At 37.7% G+C, this 12,651-nt stretch overlaps 1 protein-coding gene across 1 annotated transcript in view; it reads right to left on the bottom strand.

Annotated features, from left to right (window-relative positions):
• Positions 1-8,827: 8,827 nt before the first annotated feature.
• The window catches only part of reps2 (RALBP1 associated Eps domain containing 2), a 109,115-nt gene continuing 105,291 nt past the window's right edge, over positions 8,828-12,651 (bottom strand). Inside the window, exon 19 of the mRNA XM_056449279.1 lies at positions 8,828-9,646. Within this exon, the coding sequence (XP_056305254.1) occupies positions 9,578-9,646 (69 nt within the window). The 3' untranslated portion in view covers positions 8,828-9,577. The remainder of the gene's footprint in view (positions 9,647-12,651) is intronic.

Genomic DNA, 12,651 nt, shown 5'->3' on the forward strand with positions numbered 1-12,651 from the left:
TAACATGAACAAATACTGTAGTAAATGTATTGTTCATTGTTTGTTCATGTTAGTAAATGCATTAATTAACATTAACTAATGAACCTTATTGTAAAGTGTTACCCAAAAAATATTATCAGACATACTGTGAAAATTTCCTTGCTCTGTTAAACATCATTTGGGAAATATTTAAAAAAGAAAAGAAAAAATTCAAAGGGGGCTAATAATTCTGACTTTAACTTTATTTATATATATATATATAGTAAAAAGTACAATAGAAAGAAGAATATTGTCAGTGTTGTACTATTTTTTAAGATTCAATTATCTTTTAATGTACGTAACACTCATTATTTTAATAATCAATTAGTTACAAAATAGAAAAATCAGGTAGAGAGAACCTCCTGACTTAATAAATAAATAAATAAATAAATGTGACGTTTTTGCCTGTAAAAAGTAAATAACGTGATGTTTAGAGTCTCAAAACATAAGGTTAATTTGTTGTATGAAAAATTTCACAAACAGTTCATTTAAAGTCCACAGGAATCAGAAGTTGTGACTGTTTTTTTTTTTTGCATTGTGATGCAGTTCCTAGAGAAATGGAATATTAAATGAAAAAACAGTGGGCGTGGCTTGTTTTTCTACTGCGAGCTGATTGGATGTAGTAAAGTAGTCATTTCATTCATAAAGATCGGGGAAAAGGATTTGGGGAGAGTTACAACCTAACAGGCTCCTCCTCCTCACCATTTCCGCTTGTTGTCAAAACTGACAGCTGGAGGGGCGTGGCTAAGTATGTTAGCCACGCCCAATACCTCAAACAGACCTAATCTGACAATTTAACTGAAAACAAACAGGAAGTGCATTTTCAGATTTCATTTAAAGATTACAAGGGCAAACTATTGTTTTCTTAATGACATGCACAAAACTAGCAACGTGAGCTAACAAAATCCAGAAGGTTAGTTTTGATTTCATTTGTACTTTATACGTAACTGTTTCTTTCTGTGTTAATTATAATATTTTATTCAATAAACAACACAAACCTGAAGTGATCAGCAACTCTATACTCACATGTGCGAACACCTGGTGCTTCATCAGCTCTTGTTTAACGTGTTGAACGATGAATCTTGTCCGTGTTGAAGGAACCTCTCTGTTTCCAACACAAACAGTCTGAAACACATGAGAGCGGGCAGTGAAACAAGCACTTAACCCAAACTGAAGAGGGTCATCAGAGGTCACGACCCACCACTGATTCTCTACACTCTTCATGTTCAGAATCAGAATCAGAAAGAGCTTTATTGCCAGGTATGTTTGCACATATGAGGAATTAGTTTTCGTGACAGAGCTTCTACAGTGCAACAGCATTACAGAGACAGGACAAAAAACAGAAAATAAATATATTTTAAAAATAGAAGTAAGTAGTGAATGCAAATATACAAATTGACAAGTGTATGTACAGGTATATTACTATATACAACGTTATATGTGCAACTGTTATGTGCAAATTGGCATGTAAAGTGTGTTGTTAAATAAGTGTATATGTGTATAAAAGTGTATAGCAAGTAGTGATGTTGGTTCCACAATTATTATCATCAAGTGTTCATGAGATGGATTGCCTGAGGGCAGAAACTGTTTCTGTGTCGGGCTGTTCTGGTGCGCAGTGCTCTGTAGCGTCGACCAGAAGGTAAAAGTTCAAAGAGGCAGTGTGCTGGGTGTGAGGGGTCCAGAGTGATTTTGGCAGCCCTCCTGCTCGCTCTGGATAAGTACAGTTCTCAGCAGTCCGAACTATTCGACGTAGTCTTTGGAGGTCGTATTTAGTAGCTGAGCTAAACCAGACAGTTATTGATGTGCAGATGACTGATTCAATGATGGAGGTGTAGAACTGTTTCAGCAGCTCCTTTGGGAGGTTAAACTTCCTCAGCTGACGAAGAAAGTACAGCCGCTGTTGAGCTTTTTTGACAATGGAGTCAATGTGAGTGTCCCACTTCAGGTCCTGAGAGATGGTGGTGCCCAGGAACCTGAATGACTCCACTGTTGGAGACACATATGAGAAACCCAGAGACGTGTTAAAGCTTTCAGGATCCAGCTCGCACCTACTCAACTGAATATCAGTGTGCAAAAACAAAAATCACAGGAGGGCAAATAATTTTTTTAAAACTTAAACTAATATATATATATATATATATATATATATATATATATATATATATATATATATATATATATATATATATATGTGTGTGTGTGTGTGTGCGTGTGTGTGTATGCACACACACCGGCCACTTTATTAGGTACACCTGTCCAACTGCTCTTTAAGACAAATTTCTAATCAGCCAATCAGATGGCAGCAACTCAATGCATGTAGACATGGTCAAGACGATCTGCTGCAGTTCAAACCGAGCATCAGAATGGGGAAGTAAGGTGATTTAAGTGACTTTGAACGTGGCATGGTTGTTGTTGCCAGACGGGCTGGTCTGAGTATTTCAGAAACTGCTGATCTACTGGGATTTTCACGCACAACCATCTCTAGGGTTTACAGAGAATGGTCTAAAAAAGAGAAAATATCCAATGAGTGGCAGTTCTGTGGGAGCAAATGCCTTGTTGATGCCAGAGGTCAGAGGAGAATGGCCAGACTGGTTCCAGCTGAGAGAAAGGCAACAGAAACTCAAATAACCACTCGTTACAACCGAGGTCTGCAGAAGAGCATCTCTGAACACACAGCACATCCAACTTTAGAGCAGATGGGCCACAGCAGCAGGAGACCAGACCGGGTGGCACTCCTGTTAGCTAAGAACAGGAAACTGAGGCTACAATTCACACAGGCTCACCAAAATTGGACAATAGAAGATTGGAGAAATGTTGCCTGGTCTGATGAGTCTTGATTTCTGCTGCCACATTCAGATGGTCAGGCATTTGGCATCAACAACATAAAAGCATGGATCCATCCTGCCTTGAATCAATGGTTCAGGCTGCTGGTGGTGGTGTATTGGTGTGGGGGATATTTGCACACTTTGGGCCCATTAGTACCAATTAAGCATCATGTCAACACCACAGTAAGATAACACACCATGTCATAAAGCATGAACAACCTCAGACTAGTTTCTTGAACATGATAATGAGTTCACTGTACTCAAATGGCCTCCACAGTCACCAGACTGTAATAAATAAAGCACCAATAGAGCACCTTTGGGATGTGGTGGAACGGGAGATCATCATGGATGTGCAGCCGACAAATCTACAGCAACTGTGTGATGCTATCATGTCAATATGGACCAAAATCTCTGAGGAATAATTCCAGTATCTTGTTGAATCTATGTCAAGAAGGATTAAGGCAATTCTGAAGATAAAAGGGGGTCCAACCCGGAACTAGTATGGTGTACCTAATAAAGTGGCCGGTAAGTGTATACGTACATATATATATATATATATATATATATATATATATATATAGATAGATAGATAGATAAAGAGAGAGAGAGAGAGAGAGAGAGAGAGAGAGAGAGAGAGAGAGAGAGAGAGAGAGAGAGAGAGAGAGAGAGATAGAGATAGATAGTAACAGGAAGCTTTCTATGAAATATATTGCTTATGTAATTACACATTATCCTGCAAACTCAGACTGCATCTAACTATCAGTATCATTTCTTTTTTCATCCGGGTAAATCTCGCATACTGTTTTTCAAATACTATTTCAGACATATGAATTCAGACATACTACTCGACTCTCATACTACATTTTTTAACATACTATACAATATGGAAGTATGCGATTTCGGACGCAGAGCAACTTTAAAAAAGAAAAGAGTTTATGAAGTGTTCAGCATAATACATTTTTGTTCTTTGGCTGAATAAGTAAATGGAACCAACATACCTCAAGTAAGCAGTTATTGGGTTAATCAATCTAGAGTTCAGGGTTTAAAAAGATGTCAAGTTCACTTGAAATCTGAAATGCATATTGAATAACACACATCAGTCACTCTTTCCCATAATCCCACTGGTTTATTGACACACAAACAATTCCACTCCGGCATCAGAATACAACGTATGAGAGATTCATTCAGTATCAAAAGACACACAACATGGCCGATATCAAGCTCGGCCTGAAAAATCACCAATCTTTTAATGCTTTTTTGTTTTGCATAGGAAAGTATTTAGCACACTTTCGAACAAGAAATACAGACATTTATCCATTTTTTTCTAATTTTTGCAGTCGCTGGATTTCTTTTGATGCATTATTTTAAACAATCATTTCATGATTACCCTAAATGACCCCCCCAAAATGATTTAAGGATAGTAAGGAATTAATTAACGTTAGAAATAATAGCTAAAGTTATGACAAACAATAAAAGAAAACATTTCAAGTGAAACTGAAGTACACTACCTGACAAAAGTCTTGTCATGGATCCCAGTTGTAAGAGCAACAAATAATAACTTGACTTCTAGTTGATCACTTGGAAAAGAGGCAGAAGGTGGATTTTTCTGCTGAATCATCTGTTGAGCTGCATCCCAATCATCACAAATACTGCAGAAGACCTACTGGAACCCACATGGACCAAAGATTCTCATAGAAATCAGTCAAGTTTGGTGAAGGAAAAATCATGGTTTGGAGTTACATTCAGTATGGGGACGTGCGAGAGATCTGCAGAGTGGATGGCAACATCAACAGCCTGAGGTATCAAGACATTTGTGCTGCCCATTACAATACAAACCACAGGAGACGGCAAATTCTCCAGCAGGATAGCGCTCCTCATACTTCAGCCTCCACATCAAAGTTCCTGAAAACAAAGAAGGTCAAGATGCTCCAGGATTGGCCAGCACAGTCACCAGACATGAACATTATTGAGCATGTCTGTGGTAAGATGGAGGAGGAGGCATTGAAGATGAATCCAAAGAATCTTGGTTTGCCTTTCATATAAGCCGCTTCTGATACCAAATCATCAACTAGAAGTGAACTTTTTATTTGTTGTTCCTAAAATGTGGATAAGCGACAAGACTTTTATTAGGTAGTGCATTGATGCATGGTTTTGGTAATACATTACAAGCACAATCACTGGATCGTCCTCACTGCTCCGAGGTTATCATGACATTCAGCACGTACGTCTAAATATTTCAGTCTGAAATGGTCAAACTGCACATACAACATGCCATCGTGTAAAAATAAATGCCTCTATTAACGTTCGCCATCATGCAAGAACACATTTATGCTTCAAGAGTCTTTAGGATACAATCTCAGCACAGAAAGTAATGATTATTGTACATTTGACTGCATTGTTTTTTGTCACTCTGTAAATACTGTCAATCTCACAAAATCTGTGTCATATTTCACCCAGTAATGACAGATGAATTATTAAAAAGAAAATTAAATTGGCTACTTATGAATTTTGATATTATTTTCATGGAAGTAATTTTTTTTTCTAATTACAAAAACAATTAATTATATTGACCTTATTGCCCATGTACGAGCGGGTGCAGATATTTGAATCTTTTTGGCTCGAGACTTCCGGTGTTCTTTACTTGCATTCATTTTTAGACGTTAAAAACAGCACGTTACGCTGCTTGATGTTGCAACCTGACATTTTCTTATTATATTATTCTGCTTTGTCTGTTTAGCCATGAACACGCTTGTTTGTAGAGTAACTAGTTTGACCGTTTTCAATCGCAAAAACGAGCGCACTTCCGCATCGCAGAATAAGGTCAATACAAACGATAGTCAAGATTTGAAGTGGTTCAAAAAACATTCAATAGTTTTAAGACAATGTTGATGAAAGCTTTTAATCCACTTCAAATCTTGACTACTGTATATATATATATATATATATATATATATATATATATATATATATATATATATATATATAAAATTTATACAACAGTTCTGTCTGGTTTTCGAATTTGATTGGCTAATAGCCGTGTGATATTCTGCAATATCAGCATTCATACAGTCTCTTCACTCTTGTGTATTACTCCGCCCACATAGAGTGACAGCAAATCAATAAACTCACAATAGTTTGACAAATATTGCAGCTGTTGGACAACATAATGTACTTTTAAGACTTATTTAGGCGAGAATGTAGTTGTTTAGATTGCATCTATGCAGTTTATTTATAAGAAAAGTGCATATTTTAAATATTTATAATTTCGGAGATTTAGCGCATTCACCTGTCATACTGAGCAAACATGGTTGACGTTCAACCACAAGATGGCGACAGAAAGTCCTTAGGGGGAGAAAAACTCAGCATAAATTTCAAACTACAGCTGATCAAATCATTACAGAACAGGTAAGTGACATTTTAAGTCGACCTTTCTCTCTTGTATGTTGTAGGGCTCTATTTATAACATAGTAATCTGGTAATGTTTGCTTTAGCTTTTTCTGGGTTAATTATCAAGTTATCCTGATTGCAGCAGAGAAATAGTGGGAAATCTCTGGAGACTGATGGCATTTCATGCTGTTCAGCCTTATAATCTTAAAATCTCAGCAAATCGCTTTAGACATTACGCTAGAGAATCACTCAAACACTAGCTCTAAAGTGATGTTGTGTTTTGAGCAACGGTCTCTGCATATGTGAATGAATGGCAGAAGAAAGTAGTTCCTCTTACAAAATGATTTTTGAGACTCTCCATGTTTCATTTTCTTTTTTATTCACATGATTGTGCCGTCGAACTGTTGTATAAACGCAATATTGCAGAAGTAGCAATGTGATACGGCTGTATATAGCCACTGGTGGGGCACTAAGGCACTCGGCCTGTGGCCTAGAGCCAATGCAGGCCTCCCACCAGTGCTGATATACAGCCATATTGGACTGCTACACGTGTGGTATTGCTCACATATCCACTAACGCTATACCTTATTACTATGATGATAACTACCACTGTCAGGGTGAAATATGACTTCAAAATAAATGTTGATTAGGAGATTCACTCGTGTAAGCTTATTCTTGGCGGAGTAGGATCAACCTCAAAAATACGAATGTTTGTTTAAATGAAAGTAAAAGAACGAAACATAAGAGAATCAAATGCATAAACTATAAACGGATTGCCCAATTGCTGGAATGAAGCTGAACACTGAAGCTTTTCCTTTGTATCGGCCGCCTTGACGAACAGGTTTGTTCACACTATTCTGCTGTAAAAAACAGCAAGAACATACAAAAATACACACCCAAATGGACAGAACAAAAACAGCTTTTCGACAAAACAAACATCCTGGAATTCTCCAGTGGAGGTCAATCCCGTTCCTGTGCTTCAGACACAGTTTTTGTGGCGTCCAAGTGTTTGGTCACTGAAAGTAAGAGTCCTGTAATGAGACTGAGTTCAAGCTTACAGTATTAAACAGAAGCCTGATGTGTTTGCATGTGTGTGTACTTGTTTATGTGGTTTACGAGGACACGTTAATTGTATAACGACATGGGTTTGACCTAGTTGTTCTTTATTAATATGCCACAGCCATATCACCCTGCAGCCCAAGACCGGTTACTCACTGAAGCTAAGCAGGGTTGAGCCTGGTCAGTACCTGGATGGGAGATCACATGGGAAAACTAGGTTGCAGTTGGAAGTGGTGTTAAGGAGGCCAGCAGGGGGCGCTCAACTTGTGGTCTGCGTGAGTCCTAATGCCTAATACAGTGAAGGTGACACTATACTGTCAGTGAGCGCCGTCTTTCGGATGAGATTTTAAACCGAAGTCTGACTCTCTGTGGTCATTAAAAATCCCATGGCACTTCTCGTAAAGAGTAGGGGTGTAACCCCGGTGTCCTAGCCAAATTCGCAGCGAGAGCATCAGAGTGGAGCTCATTAATATTCACTAACCTTCCAAATATGGTCAATAAAGACAGTGTGATATTCTGGGGTAATAAATGAGGATATAAAAACAAATTCTGGAGACATTGTGAACTTACCGAAGCCACATACCTACTATGTAGATATCAGAGAACAATTAAACTAATCGAATCAATGCGCTATATGGCATCTTCAAATATTTTATTATCAATATTTATGTAAATATCAATGTTTTTGTTGTTCTACATTAATATGCTAGTCACATCACCCTGCAGCCGAAGACCGGTTACTCACTGAAGGTAAGCAGGGCTGAGCCTGGTCAGTACCTGGATGGGAGATCACATGGGAAAAACTAGGTTGCTGTTGGAAGTGGTGTTAGGGAGGCCAGCAAGGGGTGCTCAACCTGTGGTCTGTGTGAGTCCTAATGCCCCAGTATAGTGAAGGGGACACTATACTGTCAGTGAGCACCGTCTTTCGGATGAGATGTTAAACCGAAGTCTGACTCTCTGTGGTCATTAAAAATCCCATGGCACTTCTCGTAAAGAGTAGGGGTGTAACCCCGGTGTCCTAGCCAAATTCCCTCCATTGGCCTTTACCGATCATGGCCTCTCAATCATCCACATGCACTGAATTGGCTCTGACACTATCTCTGCCCTCCACCGTTGTCCTGTGGCTGCCATTGCATCATCCAAGTGGATGCTGCACACTGGTGGTGGTGTGAAGAGACCCTCCTCATGATTGTGAAATGCTTTGGGTGTATGGCCATACACAATAAATGCACTATATACTCACACATTAAGGTGGATTATGAGGACATGCCTTGTGTCCTCGTAATTCAAAACGCTTAACGTTTGTACCTAACAGGGTTTTTTGACATTCAAAACTACCACGAGTTTCCTGTGGGGATTGGGTTACAGAGTTGGGTCACTCTGTTTCCCAACTACGCATGACGCAATGTTGCGACACACAATAAAAACTTTCCCTTCCACGTTAAAAGCAGTTTTATTTTGAATTATCCACCACAGCACCATGCTAAATTTCTATTTTAGTTTCTTTCTGAACAACAGCATAAACTACCACCTCAGCAGCTGATTGTGTGCTTTATTCAGTGTTAAATGCTAATAATGTGAGTTTGAATACCATTTTACATAACATTTATTGCCGTACTCAAAGTGGCAGCAGATAATTTACCACAGATCTTGTAAAATAAAAACTAGCAAACAAGCTAGCAAACGAAAATTAATGTTAGATCTATGACTTCAAAGTGCAAACTAACAAATATAAGTCAACTAACATGACCTTTTAATAATGTTAATGAGATTTAATATGTATTAATTACATTTTAAACCTTTGCATTTGGTAGGGAGTGCATTGCACTGGTATTTCTTCATAACAAATAAGGGTCAATGTGAGTAATCACTAAGCACCGCATTGACACATTGACGCATGTATTTGACCATTAAAACGCTCACGCTCAAGATGACTACATGGTGTGTGTGTGTGTTCTGCTCATCAGAGGCTCAGCATACACGGTTCTCGGTTCTCTTTCATGCTTTTAAAAACATGAATCAATTGAATACACATCAATAAATGAATCACTGATTTCAATGGGAAAAAGAGTTTGAGAAGAACAAATTTGGCTGGAAAGGGGGCGAGATATGATGCATAATAGTCCTTTTACTTTGCATTCATATTTTTTTATAATCGTTGGAGGCCAAAATCGAATTTGGATATAAGCAGTTTTTACAGTACAAATACATTACTCTTAAGAAGAGTCCTCTTAAACCATATATACAAGTGTGTGTGTGTGTGTTGTGTGTATGGGTGTGTTTGTTGGTCAGGTTGACGCCACAGGCCGCATGGACTCCAGCTGGGTCTCCAGAGTGAGCCGCTCGCCGTGAACAACCTTGTGAAAGAGCAGAAGAGAAGAGGGACAGAGTTGAACTGATGATCTGAGATAAGCGAAGCTCAACTTGATCCAATTAAGCTTGATTTCATTTCAAATTGTCCTTCAGGCCTGCATGATATCATATCCTGCACTCATTATCTATGCAAAATAAAGAGCCAAGGAGTATCTGATACACATTCATCCAAATCCACATCTCCTGAAGCAAAAAAGAAGAATTTCGACTGCACTTTTTGGCTGCTGATTGCACATGCAGAACTCAACACCGCAATTATAATTTGTTGCAACAATGTATGTAGATGCTAAGTGTGTTACACTGTAAGAGTATTATGAGTCCAGTGTTATGTAAACAACGCAAGTACATACCGATATACTGAACACTTGTGTTTGATTGTTTACCATAGCGTGTGTGTGCGCGCTGACCTGATTGATAAGTGTAAATGACATAATTTTCAATTTTCAGTCCTCACCGTCTAGTGAAAAGGGTCTATAGTGTTAGCGACACTTGGCTAAGCACTAATAAGTTGCTCCTGAATAATCACTGTTAAAGTATTATGGATCCATTGTTATGCAATCAATGCAAATAGATGACTATGCTGAACACTTGCTTTTCTGTTTACCATATTTTGTACTTACACTTTGCATTATGAGGTGTTTATGTGTTTGTGTGTGTGTGTATCTGTGTGTGTTCGAAAGAAAGAGAGAGAGAGAGCAGGCATTGAGCTGTGAGAGCGTCATAATGCAGCTCATTAAAATTCACGACCCTTCCAAATATGGTCAATAAAGGCATTCTGATATTCCTGTGGAATAAATGAGCATATAAAACCATTCCTGGACAAATTTTCAACTGACCTAAACCACATAGCTACTATCAGAGAACAATTTAACTTATCAAATCAATGCGCTATATGGCACCTTTAAATATTTCAGTATCAATATGTATCAAATATCGATATTTGGGTGTCCTCACCGCCTTGTGAAAGAGGTCTATAGTGTTAGCAACATTTGGCTTAGCACTAATAAGCAGCTCCTGACTGGACACATGTCAGTAAACACACAGACATTTGCCAAATGAGGAATGCCACTACTAGACACGGTGACCCAAGGTCATGACCTGCAGATTACATCAGACGGACAGGATCAAAGCGGCTGGTCAGACACTCACAGATGCCTCAGAAACGCTAATTTCTACCTGTCTTCATTTGTCAGTAAAGTCCCATATATTATGTGTCTTCCAGAACAATACAGACAGACTCTGTATCAGTGTATCTGACACCTTATACACTGTGTCAGTGTTAAAACTCGCCAGATTTTGTGCATTTACACATTATAAAAAGCAATCACTTAAAAAAGTGAGTAAGTCAACTAAACCCTTTTTACAGAGTACAAAACTTTTAGGCAATTTTGTATTATTCCCTGATTTGGATTTTTTTTTTAATAAAACAAATACTATAAATGCACAGTGCTCAGCATAAATGGGTACACCACTCGCAGATCCCTCATTTATTCATTTTATTTTTGGCTTGTTCCCTTTATTAATCAGGGGTCACCACAGTGGATTGAACCGCCAACTTATCCAGCATATGTTCTCTGATGTTGCCCTTCCAGCTGCAACCCATCATAGGGAAACACCCATACACTCTCATTCACACACATACACTACGGCCAATTTAGTTTATTCAATTCCCCTATAGCGCATGTGTTTAGACTGTGGGGGAAACCAGAGCACCCGAAGGAAACCCACGCGAACGTGGGAAGAACATGCAAACTCCACACAGAAATGCCAACTAACCCATCCGAGATTCGAACCAGCGCCCTTCTTGCTGTGAGGCGACGCGCTACCCACCGCGTGGCCCCATGTCGCTTTTAAATTAAAATATTTTTATAGGATGCTTCACATATATATTATATGTGTGAAGTTTATATTATAAGTTTATGATATATTTGTTTAAATAGAATACAATCAAAAAACGACGTTAGCCATTTTAACTGTTTTTAAAATGAGCTTAAACAACACAATTCTTGAGGATTTTTTGGGGACAACCTCATTGTTTTATGTTCAATCCACTTAAATATGTAAACACTAATAAGTTAATTTAAATCCTTCATGTTGTACCAAGATATATCGATTGTGTGGAACCCAGCATTTTTTACAGTTAACAGTACTATTATTATTTATAATGCTTATGTTAGGGGAAAATATTAAATGCAATTTTAATATACCAAAAAAAATCAAGAGAAGCATAAAAAGTATAAAATTGTTGCTATGTAGTTGCTAAGATGTTTAATGGGTTTAGCGTGTTACACTGTTAGTATTACACTGTTACACACTGAGTCCAGTGTTACATAATCAATGCAATTACATGATGCTATGCTGAACACTTGTGTTTCCCTGTTTATCATATTTTGCTATCTGAGTACATTATGATGTGTGTGTGTGTGTGTGTGTGTGTGTGTGTGTGTGTGTGTGTGTGTGTGTGTGTGTGTGTAAGAAAGAGAGAGAACAAGCACTGAGCTGTGAGAGCGTTATAGTGGAGCTCATTAATATTCACTACCCTTCCAAATATGGTCAATAAAGACATTCTGATATCCTGGGGTAATAAATCAGCATACAGTATATAATAATTTAATTGAAGATTTGTGGTTTATAAATATTATTTGCAACACCTAATTTGAATTTAAATGCATTATATTGTTATACCGAAAGATGTTAGGTAACCAAACTATATATATATATATATATATATATATATATATATATATATATATATATATATATATATATATATATATATATATATATATATATATATATATATATATACGCACGGCTGAAGTGAGAATTATTAGCCCCCCTGTTTATTTTTTCCCTAATTTCTGTTTAACGAAGAGAAGATTTTTTTTTTCAACACATTTCTAAACATAATAGTTTTAATAACACTTCCATCCAGCTTAAAGTGACATTTAAAAGCTTAACTAGGTTAATTAGGCAGGTTGGGGTAATT

This window comes from Danio aesculapii, chromosome 23, assembly GCF_903798145.1.
Source record: "Danio aesculapii chromosome 23, fDanAes4.1, whole genome shotgun sequence".
NCBI lineage: Eukaryota > Metazoa > Chordata > Actinopteri > Cypriniformes > Danionidae > Danio > Danio aesculapii.